Source organism: Trifolium pratense, linkage group LG7, assembly GCF_020283565.1.
Source record: "Trifolium pratense cultivar HEN17-A07 linkage group LG7, ARS_RC_1.1, whole genome shotgun sequence".
Classification (NCBI taxonomy): Eukaryota; Viridiplantae; Streptophyta; class Magnoliopsida; order Fabales; family Fabaceae; genus Trifolium; species Trifolium pratense.
Window position 1 is genome coordinate 51,544,495 of NC_060065.1, and position 19,084 is coordinate 51,563,578.

Here is a 19,084-nt window from a genome sequence, read left to right on the forward strand (position 1 = left end):
GTCTGTCCTACTATAGCTGCTGCGACAACCGAGGAAGAGAGCATTTTAATGATTTTTTTTTTTTTTTTTTGTGTTTATAAGATATTGGCAAGAGGCCCATAGTGGAGAATTTTGAAGTATAATTTGGGCCCTATACTGCGTGAGCGTGACTTCGGACTCAAACTGTAATAAATATAAATATAGTAAACAAAGAAGCTCTAATATCAGTAGCACCAGTGGTCTAGTGGTAGAATAGTACCCTGCCACGGTACAGACCCGGGTTCGATTCCCGGCTGGTGCAATTCTTTTTGCGCTGTATTGCTTTTAATTTCTCATCAGTGAACTTTATGAAATCAAATTAAATCCAACCAGATTATTATCAAATCACATTAATATACCGCAATCAAATTAAATCCATTATTATCAAATCACAATTCACAAGTCACGCCAAGCATTATTGATGTGAAAATTTGTTTTTCTCATAAAAAGGAAAAACAACCAGATTTTAATTTCTTTTCATTAGAGACCCACCCCAGTTTTGATAGATCATGTAGACAGGAGAACCAAAGTACCCAAACACATATATAACATGTTGATTGTTGCACTAACAATTTTACATTTTTCTAGGAATGATTTTGTTTCATAAATGTATGAATTTTCAATAGTTCCTTTGCAAATAGTAAGAGTACTTTGTTGTGATTCAGTAGTCAGATATGAAGTTTAGATACTCTAAAAATGAGGACGTATTTTACATCGGATAGCGATACTTTATATACACTCGTGGACATGATCTCGGTTACAAAGTATATCGATGAGCTTATAAAAAAAAGTATATCGATGAATTAAGGCGTGTGAGTGCTTATAAACCATCATTAATTAGCCTCAATTTTCAAATAATGTGATTTTTTTTTTGTGTGTACTAGAATAGTAACCCCGGTCAAGGCTTATGGGTTAATGAGTATATCACCTCTTAATCTTATGCATGACTTAGGTCCTCACGAGTTCAATTTTCACACACAGTGTCAATGTTATGAACAAACACGAAGATTAAATTGCAAGAAAATTAGAGGGAAGAACAACTTAGCAAATGATTCCTTATGTTTGTGAAGCACATGCAGTCTGATTTTTAAATCATTAGATTAGATTAGATGATTAGAGTGAGTGAGGTTAAGAAGGAGATATACTTTGAGTGATAATATCACACCCATATAGCCAATGAGTGATATTGGAATTATTTCAGTCAAAAAGTTTACTACAAAACAGTTGCTTAACATTAAAAAATGAATTCATCTGGTTTTTTTTTTGTACAATCGAGACAAATAAAAGGAAAAGAAATGAAAATAACTATCTATAGAACCAAGTCCCACTTGCATCAGCAAGTAGGAGTAGATTAATTCCAACAGGTGGGCTGGCCATAATGGAAAAGCTTCGTTGTTGCGAGCTCCAAGCTTTACTAAGTAATTTGCCCAAGCATTGTCCTCTCTCAAGGTGTGAGCAATTATGACCCTCTAGTCTCTAGCTATATATATATATTTAGGATGATTGCTGCATAATGATGCCACTCATAAATAGGTTCGGTAATCAATTTGGTAGCAGTCCCGGAGTCGGAATAGCACCACAATTCTTTTGTGTTTAACTCCCAAGCTAGGAGAAGACCATAGTAGAGAGCCATAGGTTCCGCATGCAGGATGTTTTAAAAATCAATGTTCCCCGAGAAACCATGGACCCAAGCTCCATTTGAGTTATGATTTATGAATTAAACCCCCAAATCCGGAAACACTTAGGTTGCCGATACTGCTTCTGTCTACATTTAAAATCATCTCGGTGTTGCCAAGAGTATTCTACTTCACAAACTTTGTTGGTGTCACCGTATGTTGATTAAAGAAACACGCTCTAAGCAAATAGGCGTAGTTCTCAATTCGCGATCTAAGGAAGAATTGCGAGACAATTTCATTATTCATACAAAGTTTGTTTCTAACGTACCAGATCATCCAAATCGCCACCATGAAGAGAAATATTGAGGGACTATCCAAACCATTCCCCAACCACACATAAACATCCACGCCCTGGTAGAAGATATTATTTGTATATATAACCCACTGATTTCCAAACATTTTTCACAACATCACAATCTCTTAGGCAGTGTATTGTTGTTTCAATGTTATTATTGCACCTAGCACACGAGTTATCTTGAAGCATACCACAATGAGAAAGCATCTCTTTAGTTGGGAGGACCTTATGAAGCGCAATCCAAAGGAAGCATTTGATTTTTTCCGGCGCCAGGATGTGCCACAACCAAGACCAAGTGACAATATCAGTGGGATTCTTTGTGAAGTCATTACGGTTTAGCAAGTTGTAGCCGTCCCGAGCGTATAGAGCCCATTAAGGTTGTATTTCCAAGTATGATAGTCTGCTACATTAAAGTTAAGAATGATTGGGAGATTGCTTAGGCGCTCCTTAACTTCGTTAGGCATAGTTGTCTAAAGCGAGTTGAAATTTCAATTGCCATCAATGAAGACATCCCTTATTCTCATTTCAATGTCATGGATATCAACATATAAAACCTGGTTAGCTATAATATCAATCCCAGACCAGTCCGTATACCACAAGGAGGACTTACCATCTCCTAGACGAAATTGAAAACCATCTTTAAGGGCCAAAAGAGCTTTCATGATGGCATTCCAAGTGACCGATCCCGATTATTTGGATATAGTAATAAACAACTCCTTTTTGGGATACTTGTGTTTTATAACTTGAACCCACAAAACATCACTATTCTTGTGAATATTCCAAACCAACTTGCCTAGAAGAGAAGTGTTAGCCTCTCGGGCCTTTCTAATACCAAGGCCACCAAGCTTCTTAGGTTTGATGATCTTATCCCGACCCACAAGATGAATACCCGTATTAGAAGTGATTTAATTTGGTTTTGAAGACTCATAAAATTCATCTAATTAATTTTAATATTATTGGGTGGATCACTTTAAATGGGCCCACATCCAATAAAAAAACGAAACAAGAATTTTGCTCTTGTGCCCCCACATTTTTGCTCCGAAGGGTGCAGACGTTGGAGTAGAGTAAATAAAAAGTTGCCACTTACTATGTAAGGTGCAAACTGAGTTCGCTACCTAGATAGTGATAAGTGAGTATTTTGGTCATTTCAGAGGTGCGTGAGAAATGGTGAAGAACGTGTTATGGAAATACATATAACAATTATTTAATATATTTTCATTCATAACAGTTTGTTTTCTTTGTTTTTTTTGTAAGGGCAAAATAACAAATTTTATATATATATATATATATATATATATATATATATATATATATATATATATATATATATATATATATATATATATAAAAGAAAAAAGGTCAAGAAAGTACAAGTGATCCTAAATTTACCAATTAAGATGAAGTACAAGTAATACTCTATATACCAAAATACTCTCCAACCTGAAAAGGCTCCAACAACCGGCTAGAATCACCTAAGAATACAATCTATTGAATCAGTGAGCCATTCATACAACAGACAAGGAAGACCTAACTTTTTTGCCAAAAGTCATCACCAAGACATAACTTTTATCGCATTTTCTTCAAAGGTGGTCTCAGACTCTTAGTGTTGGAAGTGGTGGATGGCATCCGCCACTTCCAACACTGAAACCACCTTTGAAGAAAAAATCTCATTGTTCCTATCCTTCCAAATTGTCCAAAGGATACAATACCAAACAAGAAGCAACTTTCAACCCTTTCCATTTTTTGCAAATTATGCTTTCCAGTAAATTAATTAAATTTACCTCTCTATCAATATATCTTTAAGTCATCTTTCATTATGAAAATCTAAAAATAATTAATATAACTGTCAGGAAGTCCGGAGAAGTTCAAAAGTATAACAACGGGGTCAATGCTCCAGGACCAATGGAGAGGACGAGATCACATCTCCACTCAAAATCTTAAGATATTAAGTTAATGAGTTATATATCTTATAAATCTATTGTTCTTCCTACTCATAGTCGATATGTGACTTAATCACTCAGGCCCGGTTTTGGGCCTCCAAATTTTGGGGGCCTCAATATTTTTTTTTCAGGCCCATCAAGTTAATAGTAGTCAAGTATTGGTTTTGCGAATTTATAACACAAAATGAATGTTGTTCTAGTTGTTGGTGTGCTAGTTCAGTACCAAGATGGCGTGACTTCAACTCCCATTTGGCGCTTTTGTTTACTTTTATTTTGTTGTCATCCATTTCTTTTGGGTACATTTATTGTAATCCATTGAACATTTCATTAACTATTTTTAAAATTGTTTCCTTTTTTAACATGACTAGTTTTTTCTAAAAATAAATAAATCACTCTATATAATTTAGGCTTAAATGCACTTTTGATCCCCCTATTTTTAAAAAAATGAAGTTTTGGTCCCCCTATTTTAAAAACCAACTTTTTAGTCCCCCAATTTTAATTTTTTTTGAGTTATGATCCCCTATTCCATTTTAAGGCTAATTTTGTTGACGTGGCATTGTCACTAATGCATATCAGCGTCCACGTGGACAAATTTAATATTCATGTCATTATTTGTTTTTAATTCAATAAAACTTATTTTATAAAATAATTTAATTAAACCTAAGAAAGTTCATTAAAATAAAAAATCCAAAAATTCACAACCTCTAATTTATTAAACCTAAGAAAAACAAACAATCACAACATGGACATGATCCTCTTTGATTCATATCAAACAATTGCATATTGAAAGCATGTTTTGTGTTTCAAGAACCTTCAACTTTCATCATCATCCAACTTTATATAAAACCAATCTAGAATTAAACTTCAAACTTAAAACAATTTTTGGGTTTTCATTCAAACTTATCCAAAGTCATAGATAGTTTAAAGAGTATGAACGGAAACACAAAATCATCTCTAATTTTTTCGTTTTTAAAAATCCAAAAATTGTTGAGTTTGAACGGAAACCATAGGATTAGTGAAATCCATAAGGAAGAATTCTCTCCGACAGTGAATAAAATTCTAGTAGTTGAAGGTTTGATAATTAGGGTTTCAAATTTCATATTTTATAAGATTTAACAATTATTATTTCAGTTGAATATATAATTCTAACAATTAAAATATTTTATAAATAAAATTTTATTGAATTTAAAAATATATAGTAATGACATGGATATTAAATTTGTCCGCATGAATGTTGCCACATCATTAGTTACAAGGCCACATCAACAAAATTAACCCCAAAATAGGATGGGGGATCAAAACTAAAAAAAAATGAAAATAGGGGGACTAAAAAGTTGGTTTTTAAAATAGGGGGACCAAAACTTCATTTTTTTGAAAATAGGGGGACCAAAAATGCATTTAAGCCTATAATTTATAAATAAGTTCACTACTTTATTTTTTTTTTTAAAAAAAACTACATTTTATTATTTCTTTGAAAATAAAGAATTAATTTATAAAATTAAGTTGCAATTTTTATTGTGAAATGACCTTATCTTTATGTTAGTTACACGGATAAATGACTATTTTTGATAGATGTTATTGATACTATTTATAATTTAAATAAATAATTTTTTTTCATTTTATTTTTTATTAAGAGTCTATTTTTATTATTTGTCCTGGGCCTCCAAAATTTCGGAACCAGCCCTGTAAACACTTGAAGCCCAAACGACATATAATAAAGTCAATATAACTTCAAAGTTTCTAATTTTGTGATTCAACTCCACGTACTCAGTACTCTTAGTTTATGGATCATTATCTAACCAAACACGGATGTACAACTTTGTTTTTGAATTTGCCCAAATGTATTTACTATTAGGAAAAAAATGCATTATTGAGGAAAAAAACACGAAACCTTTGTCTATTTCCTCTAAGAGTTAAAAATGTATAAGTTAAAGACCAATTTTATTTTTATGTCTCTAAATTTGGAAATCTTTGCATGTTAGACTATAGTTTTGAGAAAAGGATCATAACAACATGAAACCTTTTTCACGTGTTGGGGGCAGATATTGTTGAATAACTTGAATTGAAGAATTTATTTTGAAAAATTGAATTGAAGTACTTGAATATTTCTTCTAGCGTGCAATATCACGTTTACAATAAGAAAACAGAGAAAGATCCAAAAAAAAAAAAACGAATCGATGAAAAGTAGGTAGCTGTAATATAAAGGGCAGTTTGGTGCGGCGGGTCAAGTCAATAGTCTTGAGCAATAGATATTTTGTATTTTTCGGATACTCCGGTGGCTAGAAATTTCACTCTCGAATAAAAAATGAAATTTAAATTGGATAAATGGAATGTCCGGAATTTAAACCCCGATCCTTACATATAAAATTTGATATCTCAACCAACCAACTGAGTTCAGTTCGCGAACACAACAATTGAGCATTTTAAGGCCTCTATTACGTACGTATGTGAAAGACAAAAGACAATTTGTTCACAAATATCTGATTATTGTTCTCTTAGTTGTCTCATTCACAAAGGCATTAATTAGTACAATCTTGAGTATGGACCCAAAAGGTAACAATAATATATAGAATAATGAGACAATATTATTTAGTACGGTTTACCATGTTTATATATACAGTGAATAATATTTTCTAATATTTTTTTTTTTTAAAAAAAAGATGGAGAATTATTCTGTAAAACAAACAAATATTTAATTGTGTAATTAACTATTTTACTATTTCACTAAATGCAAATTAAACTTGCATTTAGTTAATGAAGTAGTTAAAATGGTTAATTAGATTTATGTTAAAAAGTAGCTAACACATACATTTTTCGGTTAATGAAGTTTTGTAATGTTTATGTTTTTGGTAAAGATGTTCTATCAGGCTTATAAATGATTTGTTTGGCTTTTTGACAACTTTGGAAAGAAAGAAATAGCCAGTGTTTTGCCCATAAAATATCGTTTTGTAGAAACGATGATCGATAAGGTAAAATATGTATCGTGGTGGTGGTTAAAGTCTACGAAGAAGGATTTTGTTTTTTGACTTGAATATGTGTTGGTCTTTACCCTTTGTCATGTTTGGGGGTTCGACATGATTAAAGGAGTATCGTATATTCTTTTGTTAGACACGCCTTATACTTAACTTTATTAATATATTTAATTTGGCTTCTTAAAAAAAAAAACTCTCAATTTTTATATTATAAAATTCTCTGCGGTTTAATTTTTTTTTTTTTTTTTTTTTTTAAGTTTGACAAAGTAAAATACAGTACTATTCACTGTATAAACAAGCTACAGAATTTTGTGTCTTCATTATTTGGAAAGAAGTGAAAAAAAATAGTGATTAGGGTAGTCAATTTAGCTAACATAGACATTTAACAAAAAATTAGTGTTTTTTTTGTTTGACGTAAAAAAAATTAGTGTTATAATAATAAAAATTGAAAATATATAATATTTTATCAAAAAATATTGAAAATGCTAACACATACTTTTGGACTTATGCCTATAACTAAGATTCCAAGTTGACTCTTATTATTATTTTTTAAAAATACTAAATAGTGTCTTCAAGACACTAATTAAGTATGTTAATAAAAAAAATCTGTCTTAAAAATTATGCATCGAATATCTTAAAAATATAAAAGTTTATCTCATCAATATTTAATTTAATTTTTTATTTTCTATTGGTTACATAAGAGAGAAAAAAGAGAAAAAAATAAGGAATTACTCCATAATAAATTCTACACCCCAAGCATTCAAAAGAGATCTCAACAGATTACTAGGTGGGACAGAAATCTTCACCAAAGGCGAGCTCGAGATAACATCCATTTTTTTTTTTGATATAAAAGATAACACCCATTTTTGTTAAAACATCCGCACAAGTATTTCCTTCACGCAACGTATGTATAATAACCACCTCCCAGTCACTATCTAGCATCTTCCGAATACTATGAATCTCGTTGGTAAAACAAATTTTATTTTTTAATATGCTTAACAAGTGTGACTTCAACTTTCGTAAAAAATAAAAAAGTGACTTTAGCATGATTTTTTTTTTTAAAGAAGGATACCAATTTGAATCAATTATCATGTATGCAAAACGGGTGATGTCAAAGAGGTGACGTGTTCGTCTTGATCCGCACACTTTTTTATATAGACTTCACACCAACCCAATTATTTACTAGTACTAGCTAGCATAAATTCGAATACAGTTGTAGTATGTTACAAAACTTATAAGTATATATATTGTCTTGTATCAAGAAATATATAAATATTATCAATAGAGTAGATTATGCCCTAAAATCTAAATCCCAACAATCAATAGAGTTTATTCATATTTGCCCTAAGAAAAATTAAAGGTGGTTTTCAATGGATCATAATAAACAAAGTGTCCAACCATCTTCTACAATCAAAGTGGAAAGAAAGATTGTTGAGAAAAATAGGAGAAATCAGATGAAAATTCTCTTTTCCAAACTCAACTCTCTTCTCCCTTATAATCCCAAGGTGATTTGTGTTTTATTTCCATATCATGCATATATGTACATTAATCATTTGAATATTTGATGAAATCAATATGTACGTACTATGAAGTTTATTCTTAATTGTTAGTTTATTTTTAATTATTATGATGGAAGTAAAACAATATTATTATTTTGACAAATTTTAGGTGCATTTTTTTTAAGTGTTTTTATGTTGTTTTTCACATAAATGATTCATAACTATTATCACAAAATTAAAATCTCTAAGACATAATAATATATATTAATTAATTTGGTGTTATTTTAAATTGAATGCAGGAAGTGGTACCATTAATTGATCAAGTAGATGAGACTATAAACTACATAAAGAGTTTAGAGACAAATGTGAAGTTGGCAAAGGAGAAAAAAGAAAGTTTATTGAGAAATAAGAGATCACGTAGTGGCTGCTCGAGTTCTTCTTGTGGAGCAAAAGGAAGCATAAAATCACCAAAAATTGAGATTCATGAAATGGGTTTCTCTTTACAAATCATTGTGACATGTGGGGTTGATGATCAATTCATTTTCTATGAAATTATTCGAATACTCAATGAAGAGAATGTCGAGGTCATTTCTGCAAATTCTTCCTTGACCGGAGATTCATTTTTTCATATTGTGCATGCTGAGGTATATATATATATATATATATACACATGCATCTATAATCTTAACAATGCATTCATTCTTTAGTCTTAATCTTAACATTAAGAAACTTAATTATGATTGATTTATTTACTAATTTGATTATTACTTTTTTGTGTAGATTCCGCAATCTTTATTTCAATTTGGAGGGACCAAAGTAAGTGATAGATTGAAAAGTTTTGTGAACGGATTTGTGAGTGAGGTGCAAATAGATCCTCATTTGTTGGATTTTGAAATTGGAACTGAGAATTGGGAGCTACTACATTCTATAGTAAACAAGAACAATTAATCACCAAATCCTTTATCAAGAAGCACAGATATATAGAAGTATTTGAATATTGTAAGAATAAAATGGATTTGATATCGGTTTTATAAATCTAGAATAACAACATGCATATTATTCTATTGATGTTTTTATAAATCGGATTTGCATATTATTCTATTGATGTTGCAAATATATTGATGTTGTATAACTACTTTTGCCCTAATTTCTAAATATGATGAAATTAACGACATATATCATTCCCTAATTTCTAAGTATGGTTTTAGTTTCTGCAATTATAATGTTTGTCCTTATAAGTATGGTTAAACAACTACTATTGAATTTACACCAACTAATTGAATCCAAACAAAAAATTTATAAAGACTAAAATGAAAAATAATATAATTGTAAGGATTAAAATTATATTTAAACCAACTTTTTATTATTTATTAGGTGCAAATTTAGTGTGAGCTTCTTCATGATGAGTGTTGCTGTTGAATATGTTAAAGTTCTTGTAAAATTTAGATTTCAATAAAATAATTTGTTTGTAATAAACATGGATCTTGATTTATTAATTTTACGAGTCAAGTAGTCTACTATCTGTATGCATAGGACTTGAGAACAAGGATATTATAAATTGTTTAATCTATGTTCATGATCCAATATTAAGAACCACTCTTACTCATGAACAAGTCGAATTAGAGCTATAATACTACTTTTTTTTTTTAAAAAAAAATAGGCAAAGGTGCATTTTTAGATAAAAATAAAGTAAAAGGAAGGAAAATTACAGAACATGGGGACTAGACCAAAACCCACGACGATAAACAGGCAAGAACTTAAACAACATTTGTCTCATTAAAAACCATACCACAAAAACCCAAAATGAGATAAAACCTTGGTGAAGGAAAAAAGAGTTCAGAGCGAACAAAAAACGAGCCCGTGAAGAACATCAACAAAAACGATAGTCCGAAAGACCTAACCTATTACGGTTAAATAAATCTGAAACACTAATAGGGATAGAATTCCACCAAATAAAATCATTACTATGAAGACAAATCGATGCGATTTTGTCGGCACAATAATTGTCTTCTCTGAAGATATGAGAAATAATAAACAACTCACTATAAGCTAAAATACTACTTGAGTAGCCTACACTGAGATAAATAAACATATTGTACAAGCATAACATCTACTCCATCCACCCCAAAATATTAAAAAAAATTGTTCAATTTTTTTTTTTTGTTTATTTACTTAAAAACTTAAAGTAAATACATCAATTTTGTTTGACTAATTTTTTCTTATATTTTGAGATAGAAAGAGTAAACAATTGAATTTGAACATCACTACTCATCTAAAAATTGCATATGAGTCTTCTAACTTGTATAGCGTTAAGATCATGGAACCTTCCTCTAAAAAACAAGAGTTAAGACAAAGTCAAACGGAATGAAAGCATCTGTTGAAATTGAAATCACGCCGTTGTAGAACATTCCTTGCTACTTCCTACGTACCTATATTGCTATTGCTATTGCTATTGTACAATGAATGAAAGAAACGAAATTGTGTAGAAAGAACAAAAAGGTGATTATTTGATCCACTCACTTACAAAACACAACAGGGAAGGCACGTGTGTGAATTCATATTTCATATTTCATATTTCATGTGTGTGTATGTATAACGTATGGATGATGTCAAAGAGGTGACGTGTTTGTCTTGATCTCACTTCCACACACTTTTTTTTTTTACAAAGGCTTCATACTCACCTCATTTTCTACTATAAATAACTCATTTCATATGTTATAATTAATTAAGTATATATACATTTAAATAATAAACAGTTTACTTCATCACCTTCTCATCACTCTCTAGTAAGAAAAATTTCAAGTTTCCAATATGGATCATGGTCAACAAGTATGTCAACCTTCCTCTTCTTCAACCAAAGTGGAAAGAAAGATTGTTGAGAAAATTAGGAGAAATCATATGAAGAATCTCTTTTCCAAACTCAACTCTCTTCTCCCTAAATATAATCACAAGGTGCTCTGTTTTTTTTTCCATCACGTGCATATATGTATATTGATTTGAGGAAAATCACATTGATTTTTTTTTTATCAAGTAGTTTAATGTTCGTAGTTATAATATGGTTAGAACTTTATTTGTTAAGGTGAATATAAGTAGAAGTATGAGTTTAAACCTCAGACTCTAGCTTTTTGCATATTATATGTCATGTCTATGTTAACTAAACTATGTTTATAGAGGACCAATTGTTTTATTTTTTGATAGTTACAATGGAAATAATACAATTTTTATTTAATCCTAACATGCCATATAAGTAGAGTCTTTAATACTTGAATTGATGTATTGGTTTGCGTAATTTTCTTTCATTCCACTTTCTTTTCATCGTACCAAACAAAGCCAAGCGGGACTAGATGATCATAAAATCAAATATAGTGTTGAGACATTTATACAAAGAAATATTTCTTAAATAATAAATAAAGTTGATTTAACATTGTCCATGTGAGCTTAGCTCAGTCGGTAGCTAGGGACATCACATTATATGTGCAGGAACCGGGATTTGAATCCCGAACACTTCATTTATTCACTTTAAAATGGATTTTCGAGCCAGTAAACTACTTGACCAAAAAAGAAGGTTTATGGATGTGTATGTATGCTTGCTCTAAGATCCCAACCAAATTGACACCTTATACCCTAACAATAATTTAATGTAGGAAACGTTGCCATTACCTGATCAAGTAGACGAGGCTATAAACTACATAAAGATCCTAGAGACAAATGTAAAGTTGGTGAAGGAAAAGAAAGAAGGTTTAATGGAAAACAAGAGATCACATAGTGACTGCTCGAGTTCTTCTGAAGCAAAAAGAAACATAAAATCGCCCAAAATTGAGATTCATGAAATGGGTTCCTCTCTACAAATCATTATAACATGTGGGGTTGATGATCAATTCATTTTCTGTGAAATTATTCGAATACTGCATGAAGAGAATTTGGTGGTCATCACTGCAAATTCTTCGGTGGCCGGAGACTCAATTTTTCATATTGTGAACGCTGAGGTACACATAATATATACATATATCTCTGATTTTAAATTGCAGTTGCGGCTTTGTCAAAAAAAAATAAAAATTGCAGTTCTGGTTACGATGCAAACTATATTGCCGAAAAACATAGAAAAAAATTTGCAATTGTGGTTGTGAATCGTGATGATGTTGCATAGACTTTTAATTGTCGCAATTGCATACTGCAATTTAAAACCATATACATATTCTTTTTTGGTACAAGCATATATTCTTTATTCTTAATCTTAACATTATTTTACAAAAATAAAGGATTATTACTTTTATGTAGATTCCGCAATCTTTGCTTCAATTTGGAGCAACCAAAGTAAGTGAGAGATTGAAAAGGTTTGTGAACGGATCAGGGAGTGGTATAGAAACAGAGCCTCAATTGTGGGATTTTGAAATTGGAACTCGGAGTTGGGAGCTTCTAGATTCTATAGTAACCAAGAGTTTATCAAATCCTTGATCAAGAAGCAGAGATTTATATATTAATATACCATATGTAGTGCAACTAGTATTGCAGTTGTTTGGAGTCTATATATTATTCTAGTTTTCGGACGGTTGATTGTATAAATATATTTGGGCATCTTTGGAGCTAGTTTTTGGAATGAGATCCAAGACCAGTTAACATGGTATTAAAGCCGGGTTAAAGATTGCAATGTGAGAATTGGGCCCAGGTCCCTCTAGGCGTAAGAGTCAAGGTTTTAAATTGTGGTTGCGGTCGCGGATGCGGTTGCGGTTGCAGTTATTGCGAATGTGGTCATTGCGGTTGCTGCATGCGCAATGCGGTTGTTGCGGCGTGAAATCATTTAGAAATTTCACAAGCTATATAAAATGAAACTACTATTTATCCACCATTGCATAGTCTTAGTTTATTCTATAAATAATAATTTGAATGTATTTAAAATACACGGTTGATAAATTGTTAAAAGTAAGATTTTTCATTAATTTGACACAAATTAGGATTTGAAGTTCATAAATTTTACTTTTTGGTGAAAAAATTTGAAGAAACATCGCCGAAAACATCTGATGCGGCTTCCGATGCGGTTGTAATGCGGTTACATTTTTGCCCGTGTGGGTTCGCGGGTTAGCCCGTGGCCCGCCTTCTTTTTTATATATAATTAATTACAAAATTTATCAAATATAAATAACTTGGTCCATGTCCAAATTCAACTTTTTTAACCACAAAAAAAAAAAAGACTTAGTCTAAACCCTAATTATAAAAAGCAACAACACACTCCAATTTTAATCAAGTAGACAACAACACAAAACATCAGGATTCAGACATGTTCTTCTACTTATAATCTTTTGTTCTTTTTCACTATTTTTTACTTTGTCTTAGCTGTATATACATTTGCTAGTATTTAAAATATATATGTCCAAATGGGTAGTTATTTTTCTTGGGGGTATTTTCCGCTATTATGTTTTGAATAATTTGGTTACCTTGATGTGATTTAGTTAAGTTGAATCTGTTAATCTTTTTATGCTTTTTTGGGTACATGTAGAAAGTTTTTCTCACTAAAATGGACGGTACAAAAATGACGATAAAAATCAGTTGAATTTGATTTTAATTGCATTACTTACAAAGAGAAGATAGATAAACTCAATGATATCATAAACTTTATTTATTTTTATTTGTTAGTTACAATTTATATGTTATAACATATAATTATTAATAATATATTTTTTTAAGCTTTCATTATATCAATATTTTACTAATTTAGTTTATTATTTGAAAAAAGTGATTTTTTTTGTAATAGTTCGCGGGTTAACCGTTTAACCCGCGGACTTATGCGGACCGGACTCGAGCTTAATATTATAACTCGTTTATATTTGCCGACGGGCTTGTTCGCCCCGTTTAATATGCGGGTTTATGTGGGACGTGTTAAACAGGGCGGGCTAACCCGCATACCCAGCTCTAGTAATATTACCTTTCTTGATATTTTATGTTTTTAGTCATAGACTTATTATTAATATTATAAAAAAATATATCAGAAGGAGTAAATTAAAATCGACTAACATTACAGTTAGAAAAAAATGCATTTAACCCTAATTAATACTCCCTCCGTCCCAAAATATAAGGGAAAACCGGTCAACCAAAGTTAATGTATCTAGTCCAAATTTTTAACTAAATACATCAACTTTCTTTGACCAATTTTCCCTTATATTTTGGGACGGAGGGAATACTTATTAATTAGATAGATTAATCCATTATGGTTAAGTGTTAACCTCGTTAAGTCTTCTACAAAAACCTGTTGCTCAAGCATCATTTGTTAACTGTGTCATAGAAAGATTAATCCATTATTGTATATGTAATTGCTTTTTTTTTTTATTGGTTCACTCTGCCTTGTCTTTAAAGTCATACACCTGCCAAATAACTAAATGATTGGACTGAAATGATTAATGAATTTTTTAAATTTTTTTAAAGACGAATAATTTAAAAGAATCTGAATTTTTTTTTTGGTAGAGAATCTGAATTTAATCTATAGGAAAAACAATTTCTATCAAACTTTACATACCTCGTGACCAAATTTCGGTTTATAGACCCCTTTTCCATGGGAAAAGGATTAGAGAAGCATTATTATATCATTTATTGCCATTTATTTAAATCCCATGGCTAAGTTTAAATTTTATTAACTACATGAGCATCACATCATCTAAACTAAGGCCGGCCAATAAGGACAAGTTTAATTTAACATGCACAAGTCCTTTATGTTGTGCATGGTGCACAAATAGTGATTTATATTATAACGAATATGAATTTTATAGAATTCGCCGTTGGATTGAAAGTTTATATCATATATAGATCATTCATAAAAATTTTGAAAAAATTTAAAAATCAATTGATATAAACTTATCAAACGATTTTCAAATTTTTTCAAAATTTTTATGGATGATCCATATGATATAAACTTTCAATCCAATAGTGAATTTTGTAAAATTCGTATTCGTTATAATATAAATCACTATTTATACACTATGCACAACTTGTATGGCTTGTGCATGTTAGACAAAGCCGGTAAAGCAATAATATGGCCAATTGTAGTTCAAGCAAGGGCAAAAATACAACACATCTTTTCTCCACTCACAGCACGGATATCGAGACGTGCAACAAATATTAAAAAAAAAACAAAAAGTGTAATTTTGTTATATTTTTATTAAAACTTTGTGTTTAAATAACATTTTTCTTTCATCAGTACGTAACTTAGATACACATATGATTATTATAACTGTTTGCGTACGTGCTCTATAAATTATTTGAAAAGGTATAAAAAATAAAATAGTTTCCAGATGTTGACTTTCTTGGCTTGGGTTGCAAGTGTTTGACTACATATTATATAACTAATTACAATTACAAATTATCTATTTAAATACTCCACCAAATAGTGATCAATTGCACGTCCTAAAAAGTAAATTCTCAATCACCAGAGGTAAGTATCTTTTCTATGAGTAATGTTGTTTTTTAAGTTAATTTGATTGATTTCTTACTTAGACTCTTATACTCAGGACAAATAAATCAAACAAAACTGATTTGATTGTTTATTATGATTTATGACTAATATTTCTCATTAATTATGACTTTTATTATGACAAAATTAGGAAACTTAAACATCATGGAGAATAAAAAAACTACATCACCTTCAAAGCCTATTGATGAGAATTCAAAACTTGTTCATCAATTTTACTTTGTTAAGATTTGGCCAACAGATCCAGATTCAATATCTAAAATTAAAAAGGAAGAGAACTTGGTTAAGAAAATGAATCATGAAATTGCTGAAATCACTGAAACAATTGCAAAAATAATGGTATAGAAATTTGTATTAATTCCTAATTTCATCCATAAATTTGAATATGGAAGAAAAATTTCACATTATAACAAAAAGTTATTTTATTTTGTAACAGGCAGAAAGAGATCATCTAGCTTCTGTGTTGTACAAGTTAAACTATCCACAAAAGGATCGGAGAAACCGCGTCGCGAGTAAAGAGAAGATAGTAAGGGATTTACATATGATTCTTGATGAATTGAATTTGTTGAATAAAAAATCAGCTAAGGGAAGATGGTTCAATGAAGAGCTTGATAAAGATGTAAGAAAAATAAAGCTATTTTGTATTTAATAGTATGTTATATTACGATGTAATTCATATATTCATTATTGTTCTGGTTTTAAATTTTTAATATATAACTTATTCTAGAGCATTTAAATGAGATGATACGGATTTTTTATAATTTAATCAATTTCATGAGTTCGATTATTGACTTGGGCATCCAGTAGTGTTAAAACTGTTAGGAAGAGTTTGGCGCACATTTGAGTCTCACAAGGCTTGAGGGATTAGTCTCTGTAGTTGCGTGCAAAGATATCTGTCTGGCTTACGCAAAAAAAAAAAAAAAACTTTTAATATAATTTTTGTGTAGTCTTTGAATTCTTTGGTGCTACAACTACATGGGAGCAAAAGCTTGGTTGAGGAGAAAAAAATTCTGAGGAATATAAACATTCAACAGAAAGATGATGATTCATTCAAATCACTAGAAGTGCTTAAGAAAAAGGTAATTTAAATAAATTTAATCATTTTCTTTATTATGATGGTTTGAGTTTCTCTGTTTGGTATTAATGATATTATATTGTTTTGTTGGAATGATGAAAACTTGGAACAGATTAGATGGAGTTATTACTTGAAAAATTGGCAGAAGCTCTTAAGAGAAATTGAACAATTTCAAATCCAATGTTTGGAAAGAGTTTCTGATAATAATTTTGAGAAGAGAAATATTTCCAACTATGAATCCTTGAAGAAAATTATAGAAGTTGAAATTAAGGTAAACCATTATAATTAATTGGCTTTGACTTAGAAGAAGATTATTCACGTGTTAAAAGTGTTATTAGTGAATCTAATATATTTTGTCTTAGGTTCTATGCGATGACTCTTTGGAAAACAGAAATGAAGGGTTGAAATGTGGGATCAGAATTAGACATGCTGCGAAAGAATTAGAAGCTAAAAACCAAGAATTACATTCCTTAAAAGAAATATTGTCGGAGAAAAATAAGAAAAAGGTCGAAGCATATCAAAGGATTTTGGAATTGAAGAAATTGTATAATGAGGAGGTAAGATTTTAAAAACCACAATCTATACATTTAGTATATTTCTAAGTAGAAAGTCATGGTTCTCTTTCTTCTCGAGACTGAAGAGCAGATCATCTCCGGTGAAATTTTTCTATAGTGACATTTCGGTCATTCATTTCATTTTTGCAATACCTGCTCATTTGATCAAAATCGTTTAAAAGGTAGAGATCTACACCACATCCGGTGAATATGTCACTGGAGAGGATCTGCACTCTCGAGATTGAGACGATTACTTAATTGGTGCCTTTTTAGCAAAAATCGAAAAACAAATATAAGTTGATTTTTAAGACATACATGTGTGATGTGCCCTTTCTCTTGTTTTTCCGAAACTAGCACCAATCAGGTCACTATCAGAGACATTACATTAAAAAGCGTTGTGGAATTCTAATTTTAGAACATCGTTAGAGTTTGATACAATTTTTAAGTATCGATACACGAAATGTGGTCCACCATATAATTTGTCGTAGCGTTATATGTTAGCTTTTGAATTTCAGATTCTCCACTATTATCAATATTGTTCACTTATTAACAAAGTCCAACAGCTGGTTGAAGGAAAAGATGTAGCAACCCTTGATGAAATGTCAAGTTCAGAGGTAATTGGTTTAGTTTCCAATGTTATTTATTTGATATAAGCGCTTTATTTTTGTTTCTTAATGTTGGTTGCTTTTGGTGTATTACAGGTTGGGAAGTTTATGTTAGAATGGAAAAATAATAAGGCTTTTCGAGAAGATTATGAGACGAAGGTTCTGCGATCATTAGAGAGACGACAACTAAGTAGAGATGGACGAAGAAGACCCGATAAATCATGTACTATTATAAAATGATTGTTTAGTGTCATTTTAATAAAAAAACATTTATTTTTCTCTAATTTTATTTTTATTTTCAAAATAGATTATAGAAAAAATATCAACGTCCACCTCACTCCACCTCAACGGAGGAATACATAAATAAGCATTATTGAGAAATGATAATTCAACATAAAATACTGACAAAAACATGACAATAATACGGTTTCAGAATTTTTAAATATTTTTTTGATCTCAATTTGCGTGCAACATGTGTAAATAAAAACATGTCCATCTTTTGTCTATATTTTTTTGTGTCTAAATAACAGCTCTCTAAGCAACAATGACATTCCTAAGAATACCATTCATAATTTTTGAAGTGAAGATTTATTTTAGTTTTTGAGAAAAACAGTGAGACATTTAGGGGCTTACTCATAAATAGTTCGAAGCTCATTCGATAATTGATTTTAGAATCATGTAATTTACTTAACGAGTTAAACCTAACGAGTTGAAATGAGTTATTCGTGAACTTAAAACTAGTCGAATTTAAGCTAAAAATAGTTCATATTCTTAACGAGACAATTCGAGCTGACGCAAGTTCGACACAACTCGACACCTTGAGTTGAGTTTCGATCTGAACCAACTCTTAACGAGACAATTCGAGCTGACGCAAATTCGACACAACTCGACTCATTTCCGGCCTTAAGTTTTAGTTAAAAATAAAAACAACTTTTGATTCTACTATTCTTGAATATTTTTTTTTTGAACCAATTCTACTATTCTTGAGTTTACT

General features: G+C 30.5%; 3 protein-coding genes and 1 non-coding gene across 4 annotated transcripts; all 4 read left to right on the top strand.

Moving 5' to 3' along the window:
* Positions 1 to 209: 209 nt before the first annotated feature.
* On the top strand, positions 210 to 280 carry TRNAG-GCC. Its single transcript has one exon. It is a non-coding gene; the product is annotated as a tRNA-Gly (tRNA).
* A 7,925-nt stretch (positions 281 to 8,205) lies between these two features.
* LOC123894710 (transcription factor bHLH162-like) lies at positions 8,206 to 9,366 on the top strand. Its single transcript, XM_045944767.1, has 3 exons — positions 8,206 to 8,406; positions 8,700 to 9,044; positions 9,181 to 9,366. The coding sequence occupies exons 1-3, from the start codon at positions 8,272 to 8,274 to the stop codon at positions 9,346 to 9,348; spliced, it is 648 nt and encodes a 215-aa protein (XP_045800723.1). The 5' UTR covers positions 8,206 to 8,271; the 3' UTR covers positions 9,349 to 9,366.
* Positions 9,367 to 11,205: 1,839 nt separating this feature from the next.
* Positions 11,206 to 12,893, top strand: LOC123894711 (transcription factor bHLH162-like). The gene is made up of 3 exons (XM_045944768.1): positions 11,206 to 11,352; positions 12,045 to 12,386; positions 12,679 to 12,893. Exons 1-3 carry the CDS (start codon positions 11,212 to 11,214, stop codon positions 12,853 to 12,855), a joined length of 660 nt encoding a protein of 219 aa, XP_045800724.1. The 5' UTR covers positions 11,206 to 11,211; the 3' UTR covers positions 12,856 to 12,893.
* A 3,254-nt stretch (positions 12,894 to 16,147) lies between these two features.
* LOC123896595 (proton pump-interactor 1-like) lies at positions 16,148 to 18,367 on the top strand. Its single transcript, XM_045946965.1, has 7 exons — positions 16,148 to 16,195; positions 16,293 to 16,475; positions 16,804 to 16,935; positions 17,044 to 17,202; positions 17,294 to 17,488; positions 18,001 to 18,099; positions 18,187 to 18,367. The coding sequence occupies exons 1-7, from the start codon at positions 16,148 to 16,150 to the stop codon at positions 18,328 to 18,330; spliced, it is 960 nt and encodes a 319-aa protein (XP_045802921.1). The 3' UTR covers positions 18,331 to 18,367.
* The last annotated feature ends 717 nt before the right edge of the window (positions 18,368 to 19,084 follow it).

What these genes read in the sequence shown, in the direction of transcription:
- LOC123896595 (XM_045946965.1), top strand. Translation starts at nt 16,148, where the DNA reads ATGAATCATGAAATTGCTGAAATCACTGAAACAATTGCAAAAATAATG. An exon ending in AAACAATTGCAAAAATAATG is followed by an intron (nt 16,196 to 16,292) that starts GTATAGAAATTT and finishes ATTTTGTAACAG; the next exon opens with GCAGAAAGAGATCATCTAGC. An exon ending in ATGAAGAGCTTGATAAAGAT is followed by an intron (nt 16,476 to 16,803) that starts GTAAGAAAAATA and finishes ATTTTTGTGTAG; the next exon opens with TCTTTGAATTCTTTGGTGCT.
- LOC123894711 (XM_045944768.1), top strand. Translation starts at nt 11,212, where the DNA reads ATGGATCATGGTCAACAAGTATGTCAACCTTCCTCTTCTTCAACCAAA. An exon ending in TCCCTAAATATAATCACAAG is followed by an intron (nt 11,353 to 12,044) that starts GTGCTCTGTTTT and finishes AATTTAATGTAG; the next exon opens with GAAACGTTGCCATTACCTGA. An exon ending in TTCATATTGTGAACGCTGAG is followed by an intron (nt 12,387 to 12,678) that starts GTACACATAATA and finishes ACTTTTATGTAG; the next exon opens with ATTCCGCAATCTTTGCTTCA.
- LOC123894710 (XM_045944767.1), top strand. Translation starts at nt 8,272, where the DNA reads ATGGATCATAATAAACAAAGTGTCCAACCATCTTCTACAATCAAAGTG. An exon ending in TTCTCCCTTATAATCCCAAG is followed by an intron (nt 8,407 to 8,699) that starts GTGATTTGTGTT and finishes AATTGAATGCAG; the next exon opens with GAAGTGGTACCATTAATTGA. An exon ending in TTCATATTGTGCATGCTGAG is followed by an intron (nt 9,045 to 9,180) that starts GTATATATATAT and finishes TTTTTTGTGTAG; the next exon opens with ATTCCGCAATCTTTATTTCA.